The 25,588-nt window shown below is 39.9% G+C and overlaps 1 protein-coding gene across 4 annotated transcripts; it reads left to right on the top strand.

Moving 5' to 3' along the window:
- Positions 1–4,917: 4,917 nt before the first annotated feature.
- Positions 4,918–24,622, top strand: rxrba (retinoid x receptor, beta a). Of its 4 annotated transcripts, XM_063898673.1 has the most exons (13): positions 4,918–5,169; positions 5,930–6,078; positions 8,045–8,280; positions 8,406–8,559; positions 8,725–8,904; positions 10,491–10,511; positions 12,315–12,475; positions 12,629–12,758; positions 13,392–13,524; positions 16,451–16,486; positions 18,048–18,139; positions 18,260–18,365; positions 19,025–24,622. In XM_063898673.1, exons 2-13 carry the CDS (start codon positions 6,063–6,065, stop codon positions 19,170–19,172), a joined length of 1,413 nt encoding a protein of 470 aa, XP_063754743.1. In that variant the 5' UTR covers positions 4,918–5,169; positions 5,930–6,062; the 3' UTR covers positions 19,173–24,622. The 4 variants fall into 4 exon arrangements, with proteins under 4 accessions (XP_063754743.1, XP_063754745.1, XP_063754746.1 ...); XM_063898675.1 differs by lacking the exon at positions 16,451–16,486; XM_063898674.1 differs by lacking the exon at positions 10,491–10,511 and having other exon boundaries at positions 4,921–5,169.
- Positions 24,623–25,588: the final 966 nt, after the last annotated feature.

The following is a 25,588-nucleotide window of genomic DNA, read 5'->3' as shown; positions in this document are numbered from 1 at the left end:
CTTGTTTTAACACAGGTTTTCAACACCTAGAAAACTTTGTTGCAAAGTTTTGCCCATTATTGGAATATGTTCACATCTCATTGGCATTCATAACAGAAAGTATTTACTTCCATGAACATGAAGTCAAAGTAATACTTTTTTTTGTTTATAGACTACTAATAGAAACACATACTTACATTTCAGCATTCAGATAACATTCAACATTTTATTCATTTAACTGTGTGGATTTTCTGGCTCTGTGATTTAAATGTAAACTTTGTTCTGAACAGAGACTTTAACTGTAAGGAAAGAACTCTGAAACGCTGCCATCCTTTGTGGCCATGCTGCTCTGCACCTCAATGGTGGGCACACAGCACATGGGGTTCCCATGAATAGGCCAGGCCTCACCAAAGACCACATCATTTGGATAAAGACGGGCTCCCACAGAAAGAGAAAACACCTCACGGAGCGAATCAGATAAAGAGAAAATGTTGCATATGGCAAATCAGATTAGGGCGAGTCAGAGCTTTACTTTTTAGTTTTCAGATTTTTTTTCTCCTCCCACCCTCCTGCCTCAGTTAAATTTACTACCGCAGCAGCTCATGTCTCTGATAATAATGCGCTCTACTGCTGCGCTGAGTTATCATCTCAGGCTTTTGTCTTCTTTGATCCGTGTGACCGTTGGGGGACTCACTTCTTCTTTTGTAAAGGGTCACATCGCCGGCTCCTTTTGGACGGGCCTGCCCCCGGGTGGTGACCCCTTCGTTCATCATGGTGTCACCCACACAGAGGACAAGCATGAGTTAGAGCCTACTCCCTCTCCCTTTTCTCTCCTTTCTTTCTCATTGCCTTCCCGCTCATTCCTCTGTTCTAGACTGACCATCCATTCCTTCTTATCCATAGATATGAGCTGACCTGAGGCGAGGCGGAGGTCAAATGTTGAACTTCAACAGATGGAGGAAGTGAAATTTGGATGGAATGGCACCATTCTCTCACTGGTTTTAGTGAATTGAAGCATAATTGACCTCAGAATGTTGAGGTCCCCAGTCAGCGAAGCAGGTCATCCGTCTGACCAGCCAAGCGTGCGTGAGTATGAGAACCTCCCGATGTCCAACAGAAGCACGGGGGTCCGGAGCTGATTGTCCAAACGCAATTCTTGCATCTGCCTTTGTGAAACCAGGAGTTGTGGATGGACATCACGCCCCTGACCTCTGAAAATCAGCGAGGGGACAGACCACCGTGGTCGGGATAAAACTCAGTGGCTTTGTGGGTGCATAAGTGAGAGACACTGAAAGACAAACAGAAAGAGGGAGAAAGCGAGGGAGATATTGAATAAGGGAGAGTGTGTGTTTATGTAAATGTAAAGCCTGTGAGAGCCTCTCTTGACATTTCTGGAGGTCAGCTCTACTTTTGTTTCAAGTTGGGTCTTGCAAAAGCTTTTCACTCAAAGCTTAAACTTGTAACAAAACAACAAGATGCATTAGTCATTTCTGCTCTTCTCTTGTGTAGGAAAAAGATGAGTAAACATTTATTTTACAGAGCCTCCTGATAAAGACAGGCTGGTGAACAATGAATATCATCATCACTAGTTTGAAAAGTAATTACAGCACAGAGGTGACAGGTGGACAGCAGGACAGCGGGACAGCAGCCAAATAGGAAGAGGAAGCTATTTATTTGGCAATTCACACAAGACTCCTAATACTTCGGGGCAAACACTTTTCTGCAAAATGCAAAACAATATTATTTACCTCTATTTTTCAGTTTCAGCAGGTTTTATAGGCTGGGCTTGAGATTAATGTATCGCTTTTAGGGTTAGAGTTAGAAGAAAAGAGAAAGGAAGTAAATATCCTAAATGTAAATGGCATTTTTACAAATATATGACATATTTTTTCAGTTCAGGCGCAAAGCTAGACACATATATATTCCATGGCTCTGCATATTTGGTGTTTTCCATTTTGGAGATAGGGGTTGGAGTCTGTTAAAGGAGCAAAAAGTGCTGATCTCGCCGTGTTAAGAACAGTTGAATGTGTCCGGTTTGCACTTCAGCACCGGTGTCTGGGGTCTTGCTAAATTTGCAGTGGTAGGGGTGAGAGAGATAGAAAAGGAGAGTGAATGAGGGGAGGGAGGTGTGTATGCGTATGTGTGTGTACTTACCCTCTCTGTGTTTGCCCCTGTGAATTTGCCTCTATGTGTTTTATCCTCTGTTTGACAAAGTTCAGGGGGCCAGACTTGGAGAGAGAAAAGGGAAAATGAGAGAAAGTAAAGGCTTTGAATGAGGTGGTGTGAGAAAGAGGGAGAGAGACAGTGAGCAAACATCTGACAGGGAGAGAGAGAGAGAGAGAGAGAGAGAGAGAGAGAGAGAGAGAGAGAGAGAGAGAGAGAGGGGGACAAGAGGACATTTTTTGGAGGGAAAAAGAAGACCAGGCACCTTGAAATTTGTGTGGTGAAATAGTCCGTTGCTTCACAGCATGAGAGGCGTAAATTGGTGATATTTATAGATTGAAGCTGCAGGAAGCGACAACTCCTTCGGGGAAATATGTATAGAGAAAGAGAAAGAGCTATAGGGAGGGAGAGAGCGGGAGAGAGAGGGTGGGAGGGAGATCAAGAGCGAGGCTGCATTAATATGCTAATGTCCTGAGTGAATGCACAACAGGCCCACTGACCAGGCTAATCACTGGTGGACACACACTGAGGCTAATCCCTCACACAGCACTCACACCAACACACACATGGTCACACACATGCAGGAACAGAGAGTGTACGTTCAAATATTTGGACAGTGACATATTTTCTGTTGCTTCGTCCCAGCTCATTGGATTTAAAATGAAACGCTGACTTTTTAATTATATGGTGTTTATGTCCATGTTGTTAGAATGTTGTGTTAGTAATTCAGGAAGAAACTGACAGCAAAGGATTTGCGACTGCAATATTAATTAAATATTACATTTAAGTTCATTTAAAATCAACAATTAGTGTTCATGAAAACCAAGCCAAAATATACCAAATTCACTGCCACACCAAGTGGGAGATGACCTATTTTAATTTACACTATGGCAACATCCATGTCACCCAACTGTTGCTTTCATGTGTCTCTTATCTTATGTACTCTGTTTGTGTGTGTATGTGTGTGTGTGTGTGTGTGTGTGTGTGTGTGTGTGTGTGTGTGTGTGTGTGTGTGTGTGTGTGTGTGTGTGTGTGTGTGTGTGTGTGTGTGTGTGTGTGTGTGTGTGTGTGTGTGTGTGTGTGTGTGTGTGTGTGTGTGTGTGTGTGTGTGTGTGTGTGTGTGTGTGTGTGTGTGTGGTGTGTGTGTGTGTGTGTGTGTGTGTGTGTGTGTGTTTAGTATTGCTGTCTTATAACAGGTGAAAATGCAAAGAGAATGCTTTATAATAAAAATGAAACTTCAAACGCAGTTGTGGTTGTCTGCACTTCTTCTTCTTGAGCCAATTGGCAGAAAAGTATTTATTCTCTTGAAAAGTTAGGAGGACAAAAACCCTTCACAAATTACACACGATAGTAAGAAATAAGGGTTGTATTATTTTAGTTTTCTGATTCATCTATGTGACTTCAAAAATACATTTTCCTAGAAGTTTAGTTAAGTGAGATCATTCTATTATACTAATCGATTACGTTGACTGTCTGAATCACCTTTATGATACAACAAAAAAATGGGCACAGTGTGTACACAGGTGTATATGAAAGTTTAATTTAGCAAATGGGTAAAATGTAAAGTGAAATGTATGTTATAAAACACTTCCAGTAACAAATAAGGTCCAAAACTTTGTGTAATGCCATTTTAGCCCCCTTGATGGTGATCAAGCATTGAAAATTGAAGGAGCCTAAAAGCACAGCTGGAGCTTTCAAGCACAACAGTTTAAGGAAGCAACTCCCTAATCAAGCACATGTTTTTATATTTTTTGTCCTAGTAGCCATTTTTCAAAAAAGGCAGGGAAAACCTGATGAGGGTGATGCAACGCAGACTTAATAAATAAACCGTTTTTGACAGATTGTACAAAAATACACTTGTAACTATGTGCTATGTCTCTTATTATGGTGGCCCAGCATGATTTAAGGACCAATAATTCACAGAAAAAATGACATTGCTGAGTCTTTTGTTAAAAGGAAAATATTTTATCCAAACTATGGCGATGTATTTCCATGGTCATTGTTTCAGTCAAATGTGCAGACAGTTAAAAGTGATGATGCATTTTACATACATACCGTAACCATCTTTACTTTAAGGATTTGCTTGATATTGCATTTCAAATACAAAATTGTCCAATTCTAGTAAAAATAATTAGATCAAATGTATATATATTAATATGTTGCCACAATATAGTTGTAATGTTATTTGGATCGTGAGGATATACATTGTATCTAATGTTTAAAATGGTGTCTACTGGGTATGAGACAAAATATTTGCATACATGTTAAGAATGAAAAACAGTTACAAAAACGCCAGCAGTTCATTTATATAGCACTTTAAGTAAATATACAGTTGCGTTTTACACCCAGAGTCACACAGAAAATATATATGAATAAAGTGAAAGGTAGAGTTGAGGTAAACCTAAATGTCGATATGTGAATTCATTGAAAATCCAATGTTTTTGGAATGTCTGGGTTTTCATATATTTTGCCTCAAAGAAAGATAGTTTGCGACTTGTGCTTTTGCAAAGGATCCCGCAGCTTCCAGCCATCATCCGTCAGTATGTGTGCCTCTCCTGCAAGCATAAAAACATATTTCTATAATTTTCAAATATAAAATTAGCAGATTTAATTCTCTATTTGAACAATGATAAGACAAATGTGATTTATCATACTTGTTGGTTTTCCATTGCAGCAGGTTTACCAATGCCCTCCAATAACCTTTTGAGCAAATGACACATTGAGCTGAACTTCTCTTGACCTCTCGAACTCTTGCTCTCGATGAGTCTCCCTCACTGACATGTGAGACGCAACATGAGCACACATCCCTTCTTCAGCCTCTAGCAACTAGGGCTGCAGTGTTTTGGAGTGATTCAGAGCCGATGTTAAACTGTTAGAGAGCACTAAGCCAAATCCTACACCATCATCATGTTTTCATCCTTGCAGGGGGAGGGAGGGTTGACTACGAGGCAAAGTGGGGGGAGAAACAGACACACACGGGGCCTAGTCGCCACATCTTTTCATGCGAAGAAGCTGTGCTGCTAAACCGTCAGTAATCCGTATTTATTTGCACTCAATATATATTTACAACATGTAGCCAGGTTATGTCTAGGGTAATGATACATAGGTGGAACAACCAGTTCTTACGTGGTCTGTTCTTATCTAGCTAACTAGCTTGTTAGCTAGGTTAGGTAGCTTAACGTAGCTAACTATAGCACTTAGCTTGTTTGCCAGTTTACACCAGACATCATTAATTCAACAAACTGTTACTTTAACGACACGTTTGCCTTGAACGTCATGTCGAAATATGGTATAATTATGAATTGTGTATTCAAAGAAGATAGCTAAGTTACGTTACTTAGCTTTGCTGTTGGCCCATTTAAGTGTCAGCTAGTAACGTTAGCTGGTCTATGATCGATGTACTGCTAAAATTAGCTTGCAATAACGGTGGTTTGTTGCCTTCTGTCTGGGCTCCATCTATATCATAGAATGGGACGTTTTTTACACTGTTGAACCTAGCTAAAATAGTCAGTCTTTGCTGTTGTTATAATGTTTGTTATTTTATTAAACGTAGTGTAATTGTTAGACATGAGTTTAGCAGCTGACTGCTTTGCAAACTACTGCTGTAACGTTACATCAAATGCATAAAATGGATCAAATACAGAGGCCCTTAAATTGACAAGTATATAACTCATATCCTTGCAATGGCAAGAGGGATATTAATTATGTAGAATGTTAAGACAAAATTGGCATTCTCTGTGCCACATCATTGTCTCATGCGCAGCTCTCTCATGTGTTGGAATTTCAGACCCGTTTTTGGTTTCCCAAAACAACTCCGGCCCGGGCCTCAGTCCGCGGTCTAGAGTTTGATAGCGGGCTGTTTGAGACGCAAGCACCTCGGTGTGCAGCTGCCAACAAGTCCCTTTGCTCCAGCCACCATCATGGGAGACAGTAGAGGTAAGAAAATAACAGCGCTGTTTTTTGATCGGCAATGCAACAACGTGAATGTCAAACAAAAATGCCCATGTTGAACTTGTGTTGAGTTCTAGCTATTTTGTTGATTATACTTACACATATCTCATAACTGTTAGAGATATGATGATTGTTGATAATGATCAAACTAAGATGATAAAACATTCAAGCTTTTAATAACATATTAGTTGCAGGTGGCACAGATGACATCCCACCATCTAAATCAAAGTTCATTTGAATGTAATTGGATTATTTGAAATGCCATCTTAATGTAACTTTCTTTCAATGGGATGTATTGTTTGAGTTCACTGTTGTTGCTTTTAATTTACCCTTGGTCCTCAACATCTTAAAGTGACATTGCATCAGGAAAGTAATGGAACAACATGCAAGTGTTGGTGTCATTCTCGCCACCTATTGATTGGCCACCCATCTTGCCATGCACCTTGAAATAAATATTCCTTACAAGTGCTAATTCAGAGTGTTTGGTGAAAAATGAGACTGATTTGGATGTGTTTTAGCCGGACATTGATAGGCTATAGACTCAAAAAATACATCTAAAAAAATGGTGGAAAGACATGTCCTGTTAAACCACAATTCTTTGTGTGGTTTGAGTTGATAAGTATTCACATGGCAGCTACAGTGAGCATATGATTGCTTCATTCTATTCAGTGCGTTTAAAGAAAGAAAAACAGATAAGATCAGACAACAACCAAGTGCACAGCCTATAGCAGTAAAAATGCAGTAAACAGCCAGCTGCAGAGAAAAGCCAAACAAAATACTAACCACAACAGCATAAATTAAAACAAATAAATAAAATGTTTACAGTCACACAATTCTTTCGGAAAACTGAAATGAACAACTTTCTTTTGATTGTACACCAGTGAAATAAAAATAAAGGGACATCTCATGCGCTGTGTAGAAACAGATGGTAAATCTTGAGAAATGTAGAGAATAATTAATCAACCAAATACTGCCCTGTGTTGTCCATTGCAGTTTTATTACAACAAACTATTGGATGTTCAAACCAAAGCAGATTATTGGACAATGAGGAGGTTAAACGGATGTTTAGGAAATGACTATCATTTGCATCATTAGAGGTCACATAAAACACAGTTCTGCCATTGAGTTTCCATTGACAACTAGCATGCCAATTTCATTGTAATCATAGCACGTTAAAATCTGCCAACTTGCTAAAAGTATTCATAACGTCACTGGAAAAATTACCTCATGACCCAAGATGGGCCTAAAGCCAACAGTGTTTCTTATTTAAAGTGAAACATTTCAAAAGGCAAGTCTGCTTTGTAGTTCAATAAATAGTTTACTAGGGATAGATCAATATACCGTAATTTCTGGACTATTGAGCGCACCTGAATATAACCCGCACCAACAAAATTTTAGAAGAAAAAAAACTTTGTACATAAATAGGCCGCAACTGTCTATAAGCCGCAGGTTTGCAGGTGTTGTAACATGAGATATTTACACAGAAAGATTTTTAACATTTTTAATTACCGCTTTTTTCCAAACAGTGTTGGTATTGAACAGCCTCAGAATGGCTTCATCACACACTTTCTCAGTCTCTCTTTCGTTGTCTCGCTCTTGCGCTTCCTGCTAGAGCGCCCCCTGGTCGCCGTTAGCCTGTAAAAATTATAGATTAGCTGCATCGTTGTTTAAGCCGCAGGGTTCAAAGTGTGTGCAAAAAGTAGCGGCTTATAGTCCGGAAATTACGGTAATTATACAAATGATTGGTTGTATTTAAGCTTTAATTTGTAGTATCCCATTATTATAATATAAATATATCTTTCTCTATTCTACAGCTTTAGCCTTTTCTCCACCAAATTATTAATATTAAATTATACTGTATTTCAAACACAGAAATCCACATCATTATGAATAAGATATTAATGAATACATTTTGTATTTTCATATTCTCCCTTTTGCCGTCTCTTTATAGATTCCCGTAGCCCAGACAGTTCGTCTGTGTCCTCCCCCGCCTCAGGCCAGCGCTCGCCCCCGCTGGTTCCCTCAGCCGCAGCTTCCATGACATCACTTCCTCCCATCAGCACCTCCAGGGTCAACAGCCCTATCAGTAGCATCGACTCCCCCTTTTCTGTCATCAGTTCTTCATTGGGCTCCCCCTGTCTACCTGGCACGCCATCAATAGGCTACGGCCCCATTAGCAGCCCACAGGTAAGGGAGGACTGTTGGACTTCAGGAATATTAATAGACATCATCATAGCAATGTGTCTACCTGGAGTGATTTGGCCACCTGTCTCGTATTTTTGTTTACCTTGTCCTCTCTGTCATTCTTTCAGATCAATTCAACAGTGTCCATGTCAGGGCTTCATGCAGTGAGCAGCTCCGATGATGTGAAACCTCCGTTGGGCTTGAATCAGCTGTCGTCCCACAGCCCAGGGCCGATGCTTTCCCAGAAACGCCTTTGTTCCATCTGTGGAGACAGATCTTCTGGTGAATAGACTACTAACATTTGATCTTCTTTGCCTTTCATTGTCTTTTTGTCTACAAATTAGAAGATGTAATGGCCTGAGATCCTTTAACAGTTCTCAAACAAATTGTCATCACTCTTGTCTTACTTCTTTGTTGCCTCTGTTCCCTCCTTCCCACGTCCTCTAGGTAAGCACTACGGAGTCTACAGCTGTGAGGGCTGTAAAGGCTTCTTCAAGCGCACAGTGCGGAAAGACTTGACCTACACCTGTCGGGACAGTAAAGACTGTATGGTCGATAAGAGACAGAGGAACCGCTGCCAGTACTGCCGCTACCAGAAGTGCCTTGCCATGGGCATGAAGAGAGAAGGTAAGAAAACCGAGGCACTTCAGAACACTCTGTACATGGCTGGTCCTCAGCCCCTTCTACTCATGACCCCCTACAAATGAGGCCATTTCACCTTTCCACAAACACAATTTTAGGTTTAAATGCACTATAAGGTGTGTTTGCAAAGCAATTATGATAAAGAACGTTTGTTTTAAAGATTTTGAGGATTTTTTTTACCTGACAGAAAGCTTTTGCAAAGGTTTCTTAACTTTGATGTGGTAAATTTGTTTTGGATAAATGGATAAACCACAGAAACTAATACTCCAAGTCTGGTTAATAAGGATCTGATAGTAGTTGTGGATGAGGGGCAAATATGAAAAGCTCATACTCTTATACACGCACATTTGGTTTAATTTGATCTTGAAGATCAAGGTCTTTCGCTGGTAATGAAAAGCCCAGTGCTCTTCTTCATCAAAGAAGGCAGAAGTTTTGCCAACTTTGCTTTCGAACAATTTCCCAGCTCAGGGGCTCACTCGATAAAACTTAATTTGGACTGTTGGACATGCCAGTAGGGTTCCCATTTTTAAAGGCCCTTTCAGATGTGTTTTGAGAAGTCTTGTTTCGCCTAAAACTGAGGGACACAACTAGCGGATCCTTGGTGGCCTTCAGTGTGCTGTAAACTATTAAATGCATGTCACTTATACATAATAAAATAAAAATAACCATTATAATAATTATAAATAAAACAAAATATTAGTATGTTCTAATTAATTAAGAACTGTTGTGCAACAAACAAACAAAAAGTAAATACATTTCACAAATGATTTAAGCTGCATTTGAGTTCTTAACTTTATTGTCCACCTTTATCATGCCGATAGAACCCTGTCCTGTGCTGTGTTTATTCTGGAGTAATTGAGCCTGGAGGTCCGACAAGCTTGTATAATGAGGGTTGCCACTTGGAGTCAAGTTTGTTAATCACATTTAACTGAGCAGTGAAGTAAAGTATGATGCAAAAACTAAAGGACAGTACTGAAAAGATACTCCCCTTGAAATATTTCCCATCAGATTATCCGAGTAAAATGTGGATGATCTTGATTTATGACTTCATCACAATATGATTCCATTGAAAGATGATAAATTAGCATATTGAAATATCGGCCAGCGCTACTTTAAAACGCCTATCATATTCGAAGAGTTTTCCACTCCATAATTTCATAATATATAAATATGCGTTGTGACAGTGCCTGTGAATTTATGTAGCTCCTTTTCGTTCATGCCCCTAGCGCTTTATGTTAAAAATAAAGCCGGCACAAACTGCAAAGGTCTGATGGAAGCGTAGTACAGGCATGTTAACTTGAGCGCTGTCGGAACGAGCTAACTGTAGCACGTAGTGAGTTTTCTTGTATAACATAATTGTATTAGGAATAAATCCCCTAGCAAATCACAGGGCTTCTTTTATTTTAAATTGACAAGAAGTCAGTTTTATTTGGGCATTGAATGAACGAGTTCAGAGTGATAGAGAGGGAGATAAGGGTGGGTAAGCCTTGCAAACACTAACCCCCTTTCCCCCTCTCTTCCTCTTTTTGTTTCCTCTCGTTCTCTCTCTCCCCCCCTCCCTCCTTCTGTAGTGGCCAAGATGAACGACAGATGTAAGGAGAAGAGGGAGGGAGGGGCGTGTCTGTCTGTATGAGTGAGCAAGAAGCAGAGAGATTTTACATAGCACATCTAAAAAAAGGAACTACTTTAAAATGTCTTTCAACACTTTGTTGCCAGTTTTCAAAGAAATCCCTTCCCCTCTTTTTAGTCAAAGTTGCTGAGAATGCATACTCTTTTTATTTGTCATCCTCTAAACCCTAACTCTACTACAGTCCAGGAGCATTATCCTTCTCATTTAAGGATATTTAGATGCTTGTAGAGGAAGGATAGATGTTCATTTAATTCCCTATCCTTCAAGCTTTTTGTCTTGATGGATAGGGAATTAAATTAACAAAAGGTAGCTTCACGTCACAATCCAACTTCTCAAAATGTGCTGTCCCTGGCCCGCCTTTAGTCTCCTTTTTGAATACAGACACAGTGGCCAGTGCAGGTGGACAGTGGTATCAAGTGAATTAAGATAAAGTCATTGCTTTGCTCTGCTCATACTAGGATTTAATCTGTTAACAGACACATTGATACAAAAAAGTGGGTTTTGGATTCATTACATCTAACTTACTAGTGTAGTAATTTTAGATTGATGTTCCCAATCAAATTAAGTTTGCTGCTATTTTTTACAAATGACCGAAACAATAAACATAACAAATGCCTTTACAAAGCTCTCTGGAAGATAATACAGTACCATTCCTACTTGCTTGAATAGTGAAATTATTCTTGTATGCGGCAACTACCAGCTTGGATGTGTAAGAGTGTTCACATTGATATTTTAAGTGTAGGACTTCAAAAAATTATTCAAATTCAGGACAATGATCTTGAATGGAAGAGCAACCATGGGAATGTTCTTCACTGACCTGGCCAATCACATAACCCGAGTCTCTGTCTACTGATGTATGTGGTGGCTGACTTAACAAAAATATTAGTAGGATGACTTGAAACATGTTTACTTAATTCCTCCCAAGTATCTTTACCACCTGATTGCTGTACTGTGTATAAAGACATCCTACGCAGTTAACCAGGAATAGATAAAACTCTCCATCCATAATTTGTTAAATGATATTCATCAAAATGGGAGGGATTCATTGGATTTATATGCACTTAATACAGCTGATTGCTCTTGCTTTTTTACGGCAACTTTCTTTCTTGTACTTCATGAAAACCAAAACGTAGTCCTTTTAATATGTGTGAGGGATTAAGGAAATACCCTTATTTATTACTTTGTGAGAAATGCTCACTTTAAGATTGTAAGTCCCTCCTGAATTTTGCTTAAAACTATTGCTATTAAATCATATTGACTTTGTTAATGTCCATACTGGTAGTGGGCCTGAAAGATGTATGAAAGATAGCATGAGAGTATTATTATGAATTATTGTATATGTATTTTGTTTCACTCGTTTTCACCTTTATGTTACTCTGGTCTTGCACTAGTAATTCCCGCCTTTTCTTTTTGTATGCAACTTCTTCATCGTCATGTTTTGTACCTCTCTTTTTCTCCATTATGTTGGCCGGTGACCCTTCTACTTATCCACCTGTCATTTCCTCTTCCACTGCTTTTTATTTGTATTTATTTTGCTGTGTTCTTCTTGTTGTCTCTAATTTTGCTCTCGCTTCTCTATCCTCCTCCATTCCTTCACCTTTGTACCATTCCTGCTCCTTCATTCTTTCCAATTGACATCCACTCACCCATCCTTCATTTTCTCCTCTCTGATCCTCCTATTCCTTCTTCCCTTCCTCCCCTTTCTTGTCCTTCATTGTTTTCTTCTGTGCCCTTCTCCGTCCAACCCTAATCCCCGCTCCTGCAGCTGTCCAAGAGGAACGGCAGAGGAACAGGGAACGAGAAGGCGAGGTGGAGTCAACTAGCGCGGTGAACGAGGAGATGCCCGTGGAGAAGATTTTGGAAGCGGAGATGGCTGTAGAGCAGAAGACAGAGCTTCATGCAGATGGAACTTCAGGTGGCAGCTCTGTGAGTATTCTGAATGGAAAGGAAGCACAAACTGCATTCATTTGAGATGCTTTCTGTGTAATTACTGTTGTTGCAAACATTTCACATGAGATGATTTTCAGTTTATATTTGTAGTTCAAAATAATTCCCTAACTCTAAATCTGCTTTCTTCAGCCCAATGATCCGGTGACCAACATCTGCCAGGCAGCAGACAAGCAGCTCTTCACCCTGGTGGAGTGGGCTAAGAGGATCCCTCACTTCTCTGAGCTGACCCTGGACGACCAGGTCATCCTGCTGCGGGCAGGTGGGTCTCCCTCAACGAGGTTTAATGAATCAATACTGATTCAAAAAACGTAATAGACTCATCTTTTCCAATTCAACAAAGCAGTGTCAACAGTACAGCGAAGGAACATCTATCAAGAATAGAAATAAGAAACAAATCAACTCCACATGTTGAGGCTTAGATTACTGTTTTTGCTATTTATCGACAGACTAGGCCCGTTATATTACGGTGGAACCTTTGCATCATAAATAATGTTGTTTTTTTTTAAAAAAAGAAAAAGGTTTGATGATGTAAATCTTTGTTTTTGTTCATGTCAGTAGCTCCAGAGTTTTAGGTTAAACTCAAGCAGTATGATAGTAAAGGCAATGTAGTTGGGGTGTATTGTCAGCCATTGTGAAACATGAAATTGCTTTGACCTTACAAAACCACACTAACTGCAGGGTTTTGCGCTCGTCCTTCAAATGTTTGTGATTCCTAATTTGGTCTGACTCCATGCTAAAGAAATAAATACATTTCAATTGTGTCCTACAGCCATGAAAAGTGAGTGGGTTTTATCAATACTTTTGTTATGTGAAGCATTATGAAACAAAACAAACTGTGGAATATTTAGACTTTTACTTCACTAGAAATATTGAGACACTGACTCTTCAACAGGCTGGAATGAACTCCTGATTGCATCGTTCTCCCATCGCTCCATCTCGGTGAAGGACGGGATTTTACTGGCCACCGGCCTGCATGTCCACAGGAACAGTGCTCACAGTGCAGGCGTCGGAGCCATCTTTGACAGGTAACACACAAATGCATATGTGCACAAACAGAGTCACTCATTCCACGGTTCGGGTGGGTGACCCAACTGGAGAGGACATGCTGCCATAGAAACGTTTAAAGGGCTTTTTACCCCTCAGAGAAGAACCGCCCCTAAACATTGTTAGGACCACCTACTTTAGGCCTAAAATAGGTTGACCCTAAGAATCCAGGCGACGTCCTCATTCTCCTTTGACATCACCATCATGTAAATCCACATCAATCCTGAGAGCTACATAAATAAAAAAATGAAAATGTGCCTTTATTTATCCACGAGAATTACTCAGGTTTAGTTAGATTAGTGGCTGGGTTAAGAACTTAAGATATTGTGTCCTCATGTCTGGTTGGCTGCATCTGCTGTGTTCTGCGTTGGCTCTGATTGGCTCTGATTGGCTGAGAGACTTTAGTGCTGCCTGTAGGGTGACAGTGCATGCCATGAACGGTGGTGACTAATGCTTACCCATAGCCATGCATGCTCACACACACACACAGTGGCATAGCACCTATTGCAGCATTTGATAACGGGATAACGGCTGGCTTATGTAATGATAACATGTGAATAAATATTAGGAGTGTCTCTTTAAAGTGATTAAAAAATCTGTCAATGTATTCCCATTACCGTGCAGATTGTTGAAGAGGCCGTGGGTATATATTTTAGTTTTGGATTGTCTTTTCTGCTGACCAAGGAATAATTATTTTGTGAAATAGAAACATAAAACAAGAATAATTGTTTGTGATCTCCTCATACAAAAACATTATGTTGTAAAAATGTTCTTTCCATGATACAGGTTGTCTTTATGATGATCAGATCCGAATGCTCAATATTTTGATCTTCAACTAGAAACCTTAAGGCAATTACTGCCGGTCTTAATATCTAATGTAAGGTCACAACATTATAAAATAAGTGATAAGAAATAAGTATAAAAAACGTTACTAGAAGTAATACGCAAGTACACTCTGAGTGTAGAGTCATGCATATTCAAATATAAAACAAGCTCCTTTTGATCCCGATATACTTATTCCATGATCATCGGAAAACATCTCATGACTGTAATTACAGCCATGGCCTCTCCAGCCTTCTGCATTATCACATCAACCATCATTTGTTACTGTAAAAGTGTTACTGCATGTTAATGATATCACTCAAACTATATATTTATTTAGTTTTTATGCAGAGTTAATTAAAATATTATTTAAGAGGTCAAACTTGTGCTTGCTAAATGCTGGTTAATGTGATAATGGGATATCTTGAACTTTTCTAGGTTACAGCGACAGGTTTTAATAAAAACATATTGCTTTGAGTGAAACATTTCTTCTGTTCCCTTTATCACCTACCTTGACTTAGAAAAATGCTCCAATTATTGATGAGTTTTCTGTAAAACCCCAACTATATCACAACGTGTCACTTCATTGTTTGTTGCAGTTTTTACATAGTAAAAAGTGATATTTTAGGCCTATGGCGAGCAGCTTTATGATTTCCCTCTGACACCTTTTAATTTTCTCATAGCGCTGCTCGCTATCAGCAGCAGCCTTTTGTGTCAGCTTCACATCAGCATCTATTTTAAGCAACGGAATCATATTTTATTGTGGAGGATGTACATTTTAAAATATCAGAACGTAATTTATATACATTACTTGAGATTAACTTCTGACTAGGTAGACTTAAAAGTGAACCAACAAAAATAATATCTTTTGCAATAAATATTGAGCAAAGAGAAAACCCCAAACTATAAAAAAAAAAGAAAATGTCCAAACTGGAAAGAGTAGGTATTACTACCTTTGTCATTCTACTGTGGGGGTTTCTATTGTCTCAGTGACTACCCCCAAATCAATGATTGAAGATTATTTTGCAACCAGTAACATTTAGATTCAAGTAAACCAATAACAAAGAGAGGAGGCACCTCTCTTATCCAACCGATTGGGTTTTTTGAAAAGTTGTTTTTTCTCTTCTTGATTTACGAGTTGCAGATTTCTTTTTTGTAATTTTTCTCTTTTCAGACATAGGAACAGTTCATTTAACTTGCTTAAAGTCCAACTGAAAGGAACCGTGTATTCAAACCATGTTGTAATTTGTTTTTATGAATGAAAGTGTACTGCAATCTCCTGAGTTACTGCTTGTTTGGTCGCTCGCTAAGAAAAGCTAAAGCCATGTTGTAGAGTGTGTGTTAGCGAGGAATGCTACCTTAGCAGGAATGCTAATGTGGGTTGTGAGTTGCTCAAAGTGTGTGGCCCTTGTGTTGTGCAGCAGGCTGCCGTCTGGCTGAATGTGACCGTCTGCTCTGCCTATGATAGAATGACCAGGAAACTGCTTTACGCATGATTTGATTAACTGTTACGAAATAAGGTTGCTATCTTTGCTAACAGATACCAGAAAGGAATCTTCTCAAATGAAAACACGGGACATTTTACGGGTAAATTTGTAGGCTGTAGCAAACACATTTCTTGTTAAGTTAACTTTTATGACGTACTGTGATTTAGCAAGGAACACATACAAACTTGAGGGGTTAATAGTATTTCACTTAGGAAACTTTTTACTAATGTTTTGCTGTCATGCATTTGGCTCGTATTATTTGTCATATCCTCCTCATAACATATAAATATACTGTAGTTGATCCCTTATCTAAGTCCACATTGTGATGTCATAAAAAAAACTGATCAATGTTTTTCAGAGGTCCACATTTAGTAATAAAGATGGATAAATGGAGTCAAGACACAAAAAATGATCCCCATGACAAACTATTTTAAAACAGTTTTATACATTCAGAAAGTGGTTTACCACTAAACATTTTTCAAATGAAATCATACGTAAGCACTGATTATCTGAAGAGCTCAGAAAAAAGACATCATTCTGTAATAACAATCTAACTGTGTAATGACATTGTAATAACACATTGTGATTGAATACACAGGGCGCACAATGCCGAGGTTGGGGCCATATTTGACAGGTAATTACGCCACTACACAAACACTTTCCTTAAACCCCTCCTCTTGAAACAAACACAGAAGCAAAGCTAGCAGTTTGATGCTTTCAGGCTTTTCCGCAGCTTTGCAGAAAGCAGCCGGTGTCCACTCAAAGATTCCTATCTGAAAATTGACTGAGATTTGTTTGACCTGATTACTAAATGGGTGTGGTTAAGGTCATGGTGATAAAAAGTAGGACTGAAATTTAAGTTTGCATTCAGCACCATATTTTGTTTGTGGCTTTGACACATGCAATTGCAGACAATTCTTTATCGTTTGTCCCATTGACGATGCCGTTTCCTACCAGACCAAATGCTTCTTGAGCCTTAACAGACCAAAAAAAGAGCAAATAAAAAACGAATGAAATACACTCTTGGTTCATTTAATCTCAACTTAAAATAATTCTAAATACTGTGTTCATTGTCCTGTGTGTGAATAAAATCCCTGGTTTGCCAATGCACTGTATCAAGGGCCTGGGCGGTGTCTTTCAGTTACTGATGATGAGCAGCAAATCAACTGTCTCTGGTGGCCATCACTTCTTTGCCTTCACCTGCTAGTTTTCAAAGTTCTTTAATCCATATTATATGCCTGCGAGCAGAAGTAGTGAGAGAAGATTTAAGATGCACTCATTGCCTAACTGACATTACCTTATCTGAATCTCTTTTGTTTCTGTATGAGAATGTATTGATATGTTTTTACGTTGGTATGTTTTCTCTAGTTTTGTATGCCTTGCTCTGTAATAATGCCACGACACCCATCTCACTTCTTTAGGTTTCAGCCTTTGTGAAGCATTTTTAAGAATGAATTTGTGACATTAAAGTACAGCCACGATATCTTCATCACTCCCACACTCTGGCCAAGTCTTTATTCTTGCAGCAACACTTCACATATCATGTCAAAGTGTTGGTCAGAAATGCGTGTTCATACAATCGTAGATTTAAAGTTACCAAGCTCGTGACCCTACCTAATTTGGGCCCGTTCTGAATCCTTGAATTTGAAATTAAATCATACCAAAAATCAGGGACTTCTTTTACTTATTTCGTTCAATAAATGAATATTTGTGAAATGGATGTATGTTTAGTCCCTGTACTTTGGCAGCAACACTTTTAAAACATTTGCAAGCACAGCTAATTATATATATTTCAAAGATGATGATCAGAAGGAATAAGCAGAATCATTGCTTCCCTGGCCACTTTTAACTTGTATGTTTTCTTTTTTCCTGCAGAAGCAGCAGCTCAGCCATACATTTACTAGTTTAAACAACAATTCATTACATTGAGATATAACCATTAATAACAGTGTGATTATAGAGTATCGTCCCCCTCTGTTGTTCTTACCTTTTCCCTCCCTTTCTTCCTCATGTTTTTATTGCTTTCTCTGCTCTCTCTCTCTGGGATTGTCCTCCTGTCTCCAACTGGGATTCCCCCCTGCAAATCTCCTCTCCTCACCTCTCCTCTCCTCTCCGCTCCGCTCCTCTCCTCTCCTCTCCTCTACTCTCTCCTCTCCTCTCCTCTACTCTCCGCTCCTCTCCGCTCCACTCCGCAGGGTGTTGACAGAGCTTGTAAGCAAGATGAGAGACATGCAAATGGACAAGACAGAGCTTGGGTGCCTTCGAGCAATCATCCTCTTTAACCCAGGTAAACGGAGAGATAGAAGGTTAAAAATCAAAACACCTTGTTTTAAATGGAGAACATGTCAAATGTGTTTCATTCCAGTACAGATATCATGTTAATGTCCATTTTTCTTTTCATCTGAAGATGCCAAGGGTTTGTCCATCCCCAGTGAGGTGGAGCAACTGAGAGAGAGGGTGTATGCATCGCTCGAATCTTACTGCAAACAGAAATACCCCGATCAGCAGGGCAGGTGGGCCATCACACACAGAGCTCAACAGTGAGGCTCGGGAAGAAAAACTCCCATTTAGATCTGAATATTAAACAGAAGATTGTGTTTTATGTCCTCACCTTGCACTGTGGACTTACTTTGTTCTATGAGATTTGAAAAGATGGAGTACTCTCCGGTAGAAGCCACAAGACCAAATCATGTCATCCATAATGTGTTCATGGAAACATTTGAGCGAGCTATAAACTATGGCCTTGCTAGATTAGCAATAGTAATAGAGCATTAAGGGGCGCATTGTCACCATTTATTACGGTTTGTGGTTTTTGTGTTTGATGTAAAACTTTTCCTTTTCTTTTATCCCATTTTTTGCCCCGGATCAAATGGTTTATGGTCGCTTTTCATCCCATAGTTTATTAGCTAGATTCCATATTTAAAAGAAATGTAATGGAGTTAAGGAATACAAAATCCATTGGGCTTCACTCTTGAGTTTTGCACTAAAAAGTAAGATGTAGCACATGGCAGCTGACTGAGCGGCAGGATATGATGAAATGTTTTACGCCCAGATAAAAAAAAGGAAAGTGTACCAAAGAGATGCTTCATGAATTTATTTTCATTTTCCAACATTGAACGATCTAATATAATTTCTAACTCAGATTTTCTCACACTTCCCTTTGGTGGTGCAGGTTTGCAAAGCTCCTCCTCCGGCTCCCTGCGCTGCGCTCCATTGGTCTGAAGTGCCTGGAGCACCTGTTCTTCTTTAAGCTGATCGGCGACACACCCATTGACACCTTCCTGATGGAGATGCTTGAGGCGCCTCACCAGCTCACCTAGAGGAGCTAGGTTCTGTCCCCTCAGGATCCGATGCACACCAGGATCAACCCCCCCACATCGGGTCTACGGCTCCTCTCGACGAGCCTCACTTAACTGCAGCACCTGCTGGTTTTAATTTACCGGCTCTCACACATAATCCATGTCACTGGCTTATTATCATCACACACACATACATAAAACAATACACAGATAATGTGGCTCTAAGTGAACATTATGCTACCACAAACACATTCACACTCTTTGAACTGTCATCTGTCATTTTCCATACTCAGTTTTCCACCATAGGGGATTTGAATCAAGGAATATATCCCCCCTTCGTGTCACACATATAGAATAAATGTCTTAATTTTAGGTTAGCCCTTCAGTTTTCACATCTTCATCCCACCGTGGGTTTTTGCTTCTGCATAACTGGTAAACTTCCCCCATTTTCCCCTCAGTAACATGTCACACTGCTAGCTGCAGCTCCGTATATTCTATCCATCACTATCCGGTTAGGTGTTCATGTTTTGTTTTAGCTTAAAATCCGGTGCGTAGCATTTCAATGAAGTGTCCATCATCAAATGTATTCACTTCTGATTGGTCAGGAGGTGTCCTAGTGAGTTCATCCAATCCCGTAAATATTGAAATATTTTATGCTTTTTTTTTTTTTATATATATTCATGCTGAAACTTGTTTGAGTTTCTATTTTGAAGTACTGTACTCATGAAATGAGAGCTTTTTCCAAGGCATTGAAATCCAGGAAAAGGGGAGTGGGAGAACTTTGTCTAACAGACAAGCTTGGTCCCTCCCACTGTGATGCGCACAGCGGGCTTTGTAAGACTAGTAGAATGACTTGAATTTTTTTTTGTCCTAGTTTTGATTTCATCCTTTTCTCTGTTTGGGCAGTTGGTTGAGATTTAAATCATTTTGAGGCTCACAGGAAGTACGGCTTCCTGCAAGACAACATTCTAGTTGTTTCTTTTTCCCGTTTTCTCCCAAATCCTCCCTTTGCTGGTGGTCATTTATGCACTTTTGTGAATTGTTACTGTGTAAATGTTCCTGTTTCCTAGAAATGACCATCTATTCTCAGACACCTAAGATGACCTTGAAGGTACTATGTGTAGGGTTTTTCCATTATTGCATCATTGTTGAATCAGATGTGATGATTTATTATAGAGCACGCTAAATGATTTGCCTCTTCCTATTCGGACAGTAATGAAGTTTGGGACTGATCCCTTTGCAACAGTTGAGTAGGAATGATCACCTGTCCTATCACCCAGTCCAGCTGTGAGTCAGTTTTTTTGGATACTATGCTTATTATTATTATTAAGCTTTTGCATTTAGGATACTGCACTCAGTCCTCAATGTGAAACCAGACTCAAAAAGAACATTTGTTGTACTACATTAAGCAGCAGCAAAAGTTGTTAAGACCAGCTGAAATTATCTGAAAGTAGCAGTAATGCAACATTTTACTTGATCGCCAATCAATCAAATTTTCTGCTATACTGCTACTCCTGAAGGATTGCTGGATGTGAATATAGTCGGGTAAACAATGCACCCGTGGCTGAGTAGCTAGCGTGTCGCGTTCATCTAATGCAACAATGATATGAGTTACATAATGGAAATCCTACACCTTCTACCTGCAGCTTTGGAAACTTTATTCAGTGTGTTTTGGCTCAATGCTTGCAAATTTTGTACAGTTGATGTAAATACTACAAAAAGAAAAACACAGGATTCGTGTAGAAACAAAGGCCTGTTCACAGTCAATGTGAAATATGTCAAATTTAAAATGCTCTATTTTTTGCTGTTGAATCAACATTAGCGTAATGGACATCAACGATAAATTATTATTATTATTGAGCCCAGGGCCAAACCACACCTCACTGCTGCTTTTGCACCATCTTCTGCCAATGTTTCCTGTTCCTGGTAATTGATTGGCTGGATTTCATTGACAATGGCACTTGGCATTTACTGTGATTGAAATTTGTGGGCAACTGAATCTGAAGCATCACAGTGAAGAGTTAAATGCAGCTACCACATGATCAGGAGATAAACTATGAAATAATATGTACACATGCTCAAATGTGAGCAATACTGGGGTTTCACACAGATGTATTACTTTTTATGTTCATATTTAACGTTTTCTGTTAGATATACTCACTGCATTTCATAGCAATCAGCAAGATATATTTTACAGTATCACTCTGCAGGGAAGAGGTACAGCTGTCCTCTACCAGGTGCTAAAAAAATATTTTAGTTTAAAACGTGCACATTCACATCAATGCAAACAAAGTATGCAAGTACACAGGAAAGTCATTCTCCACTTATTGAACCGTCTGCTAAGGATGCACGATTCCCTCGTAGAGTTTTTTTGAATGATTACTTTACGACCCTTTATTGTATTGCAGACGATGGAAAATGAACACCAGCTTGTACATTTTGACTGTGGCTGACACATCTTAGTACCAGACACAGCCAGTGTCTTTTGTACTTTAGAACGCTGTTAAGCTGGTGAAAAACTTTGACCAGAATTAGCAATGAGCTTCCTGCCCTGCAGATAGTCCAAATACTTCTCAAAGAAGACCCTTAGTCTCCCCCATGTAATGCGGATTGGAGGCTGGCAGTGAGATGACCTGTAAGACAGGTGGCTCGGTTTAATGTCAGTATGTTGCGCCTAACCATAAAGGTGTGGTTTCAGTTGTTCTCCATCCATGCATTCAACACATGAAGTATTCTCCTGATGTCTGTTAATTTCCTACATGAGAAAAGTCAACCCCTTGGGCCCACTTGATCCATTATTTTGGTGTTAGTCAGCAAAGAAATGCAAGGTGGTGCCAAGCTTCTGATTTAGGTGATTTGCTAGCATTGTTGCAGTGTTTATGTTGCGGGATTGTCTCAGTGCTTTAGTACCTTGAGTGTTCAGATAAGCTTAAACTAGCAGTCTGACTTTTGAGATTTGAGTGAAAAAGGAATATGTGGCCACCACACTTTGAGCGTTGTGATCTGGAGTATAGCACAGCTGTCCTGAAACAGTTTGGAATGAATGTGAGTGCTACTTTCTTGTCTCTCAGAGAGCAGGCTGACTTTAGCATGTGTGCTCATCTTCTGACATCTCGGCAAGAAATCTGGATTTTAGTGTTTGGAGTTCCTCTGGTGAATGTTTAAGCCTGCTTCTACTGCATCATGTTTATACCTGGAGATGGGAATAATTATGAAACCAGTCAAGGACACAGCTGAATGAGCAAAAGCCAAGAATCATCAAGAAGTAACAGTATGCTAATTGCATACTTTTTAGAATTCCCATCCTCCATTTAACAGCAAGTGTTAACATGTCCCAACTTCTATATTTCTTAATATGCGCTGTGAGCGTAAGTCATTAAGAGAGTAATGAACTGATGCAGAAAACACATTGTAGAAGAGAAGTCAGTGCAGGTTCTGAATGCTAAGCCACTTTAAGCTCTGCTGATCAGGCAGACAGTTTGAGCTGGTGGTTGGGTATTTCATTTTTTTTTTGCATTTGTTATAGTGTATGTGTGGCCACATGTGTATGCTTTTTATGCACATGTGTAATGATTCTGTCTGCAGCTAAGCCTTTTGACTGGCAGATAATATAGCTTTGGCGGTGATGTGCGGTGTGTTGATAAACTCGATGCACAGAGGAAGAGGAGCCAAGCCGGAGGGCTGATGAACAGCTGTGTTGACCTGATGCTTTATCAACACAGCCTCCTCCCTTCCTCCACTTTACCCCGTCTCCACTGCTTTACTTTAAACCTGAGAAATGCTCATCCACTCACCCACCCATGTGGGCTGAACTGGGCTTTGCATTGTTGTTTTTTTGTAAAATAATCCTCTGAATCTTGGACTGTTTGAAAAGGATGTGAAGCTTTCCTCGGGACGAGCATTGGAGAGCTGTAAGGAAGGGATTCAGTGCCGCGTGTCCCTCTTTGCTTACTTTACTTGATGGCAGCGACGGTCGCCACGGGAGACCGCTGTATCCCAACGCGCCACCCACAAATGTTAGTCGTTGCAACGGTGTGCACTCAAGGCAGACGCATGCTGTGACCTTTTGACTGTGTAGCAGTATTGTTGTCGCCATCTTTGTTACATTTTGAAATGACTCGCTTTCTGAAAATACGGACATTAGTTCAATATGCTTCTTTCTTTTAAATAGGATCGCTGGCTGTGACTGAAGAGTTGATCATCGTTTATAGAGTAGATATCAGGGCGGCATTTTTACCTATTGACACAGGCCCCCTGGAGCCAAGGCCTATCCCATTATGATCAATGAGGCAGTGTGTGCTATGCAGCCTTTGTACCACCACCCTCACTGGTTTATTTATCACTGCCAAGCTGTACGTGGATTTTGGCTTTTTTTAAATGCAGGGCCTCAGTCCCCAGTGCTTGTTTGTCATGTATGTTGTGATAATTGTGCAGCAGACTGAAGAGTGTGTGCTAACCTTAGCCTGTGTAGTGCATACTAAAGAGGGACCCTAAGAGGATCGGAGTGACAGTTCGTGTGGAGAGGGGAAGGGCTGTTCGCTGGAGACAGTATACACCAGTGTGTGGCCCCCTCTTGGTGCTCAACTGTTCAATGGTGCTTTTTTTTATAGGGTCCCCCTGGCCCTTTAAACGTCTGCTTTGGTTTCCATGACACAGGGAAATGCATATATGACTGAAATGCAAATAAGGAACAAATAAAACAGGAATAGCCCTGCTCTTCTTTATTTGCATTTGTTTGGTTGTTTTCTGCGATCTGGTCCACTGCAACCTGTGTTACTGTGTCACATGTGGCTGCAGCCGGATACCCCAGGTTAGATCGTGAGTGAAAAAACTGTGGCTCTATTAGAAGACACAGTGAAAAGGCCTGAACAGGTCTGGTTGCAGGAGGCACCTCTGAGCAGAATCTGGTTACATTTATTGAACTTGATGGAAGGAATATGATTGCTCACTGTAAAGAGGAGGTTGTTCATGTTTTAGGTGTGATGATATTTGAAGGTCAAAGAGAGAACGGAAGGGCAAGGACTTAAACACAACTCTCATCAGGTGATGATTAGTCGCTCAAGAAGGAATAACAGAACCTATTTTCCGGTAGATCTCAAATCTTCCTTAGTTGTTTACTCTTCTTCTACCTTAAAAAACTATTCACACACTGTTTCTTTGTGTCGTTTCCCTCTTCTCCGACTATGATATTCGTCTTTTGTTCATTAGGTGACAAAGTATTAAACAAACGCAAGAACTGTAAAATCAGAAATGGAATCTGTCATTCTTCTTTTTTATTTTTCTCACTTTCTCTGGTGTCAGTTCTTTGTCCAGTTTGTATCCGACTACATCGTTCATGTGGAGCTGATTGACTATTGTGTGCTTCAGGGATTGAAAGAAGAAAAAAAAATATGAATACTTTTTTCAGTCATTAAATCTAAATCTTGTTTCTGTTTATTGTATCATGTCCGAGTAAAGGTTTTAATACTGTATGTGAAGTGTTTTTCATTTATTTTTCACAAGTCATTTCAAACACTGCAAAGCATTTTGTTATCAAACTAAATATTGTCCAATAATATTGAAAGATTTGAATGAAAAGGACCTTTAATTAGTCACATACGCCTTTAACACACTGTGGGTTTAAAATGACAGTTTGCTGATTTCATTTCCGCTCCATATACATCACCCACCCACTGTCTATGTTTTGAAAAGTCTGAACTCCCTCTGTGTCCTGGAGAAATGTTGCTGAGATTCTCAGTCCAGCAGGACCGCAGGGCCCCGGCTGACCGCTTCCACCGCACTTCCACCTTTCCCCCTCTAGAGGGAGCACTGACCCCTCCGTCTTCCAGGTCCGACAACCAGGGTCTCCTGCTGCTCCACCTCCTACCTCCTCCTCCCTTGATAAGAGCTACTCGGTGGTGAAATTGTCCTGCATGGCATCCCCGCCTACCGAGCGCACCTTGGCCAATGAGGAAGCAGAAGAGCTGCTCAGTACATGATCAGTACATTTTAATAGGTACATTTCACCCTGAACCGGTGGCTCTATTCCCTCAACTGCTTATTTAAATGTTAAGAAAGACAGGAATGTGGGTATGAGCTTGCATCTGTTTGGCCATAGTGAGAGGCTGCCCTCTTTCTATATCCCTTTTTTTCTGGCTCTCCTTTTCACCACCTTCAGTCTGTCCCCTTCCTTGTCTTTCACAGTCATCCAGTTTAGCTCTTCTCCTTCCTGGTCGCCATGAGCTAGAATGTAAAGTGCTTAGCTCACTATTTAAGGCCTGCAATAATGCATACAACTTAAGTTACTAACTTTATTTAAGTTTTCTAGAACTTTACTTTATTATCAATATTTAAAGCCTGTTTTTGAAGTTCTGCTAACCAAGAATATTTAATGATTAAACACTAGTTTTTTCAGGCAGATGCTTGCAATGTCCATGGCTGTTTTTACTGACAGAAAT

This window comes from Eleginops maclovinus, chromosome 13 (assembly GCF_036324505.1).
Source record: "Eleginops maclovinus isolate JMC-PN-2008 ecotype Puerto Natales chromosome 13, JC_Emac_rtc_rv5, whole genome shotgun sequence".
Taxonomy (NCBI): Eukaryota; Metazoa; Chordata; class Actinopteri; order Perciformes; family Eleginopidae; genus Eleginops; species Eleginops maclovinus.
This window is presented reverse-complemented; position numbering and strand designations above follow the sequence as displayed.

What these genes read in the sequence shown, in the direction of transcription:
- rxrba (XM_063898673.1), top strand. An exon ending in GCCCCATTAGCAGCCCACAG is followed by an intron (nt 8,281 to 8,405) that starts GTAAGGGAGGAC and finishes TCATTCTTTCAG; the next exon opens with ATCAATTCAACAGTGTCCAT. An exon ending in GGCCAAGATGAACGACAGAT is followed by an intron (nt 10,512 to 12,314) that starts GTAAGGAGAAGA and finishes CCGCTCCTGCAG; the next exon opens with CTGTCCAAGAGGAACGGCAG.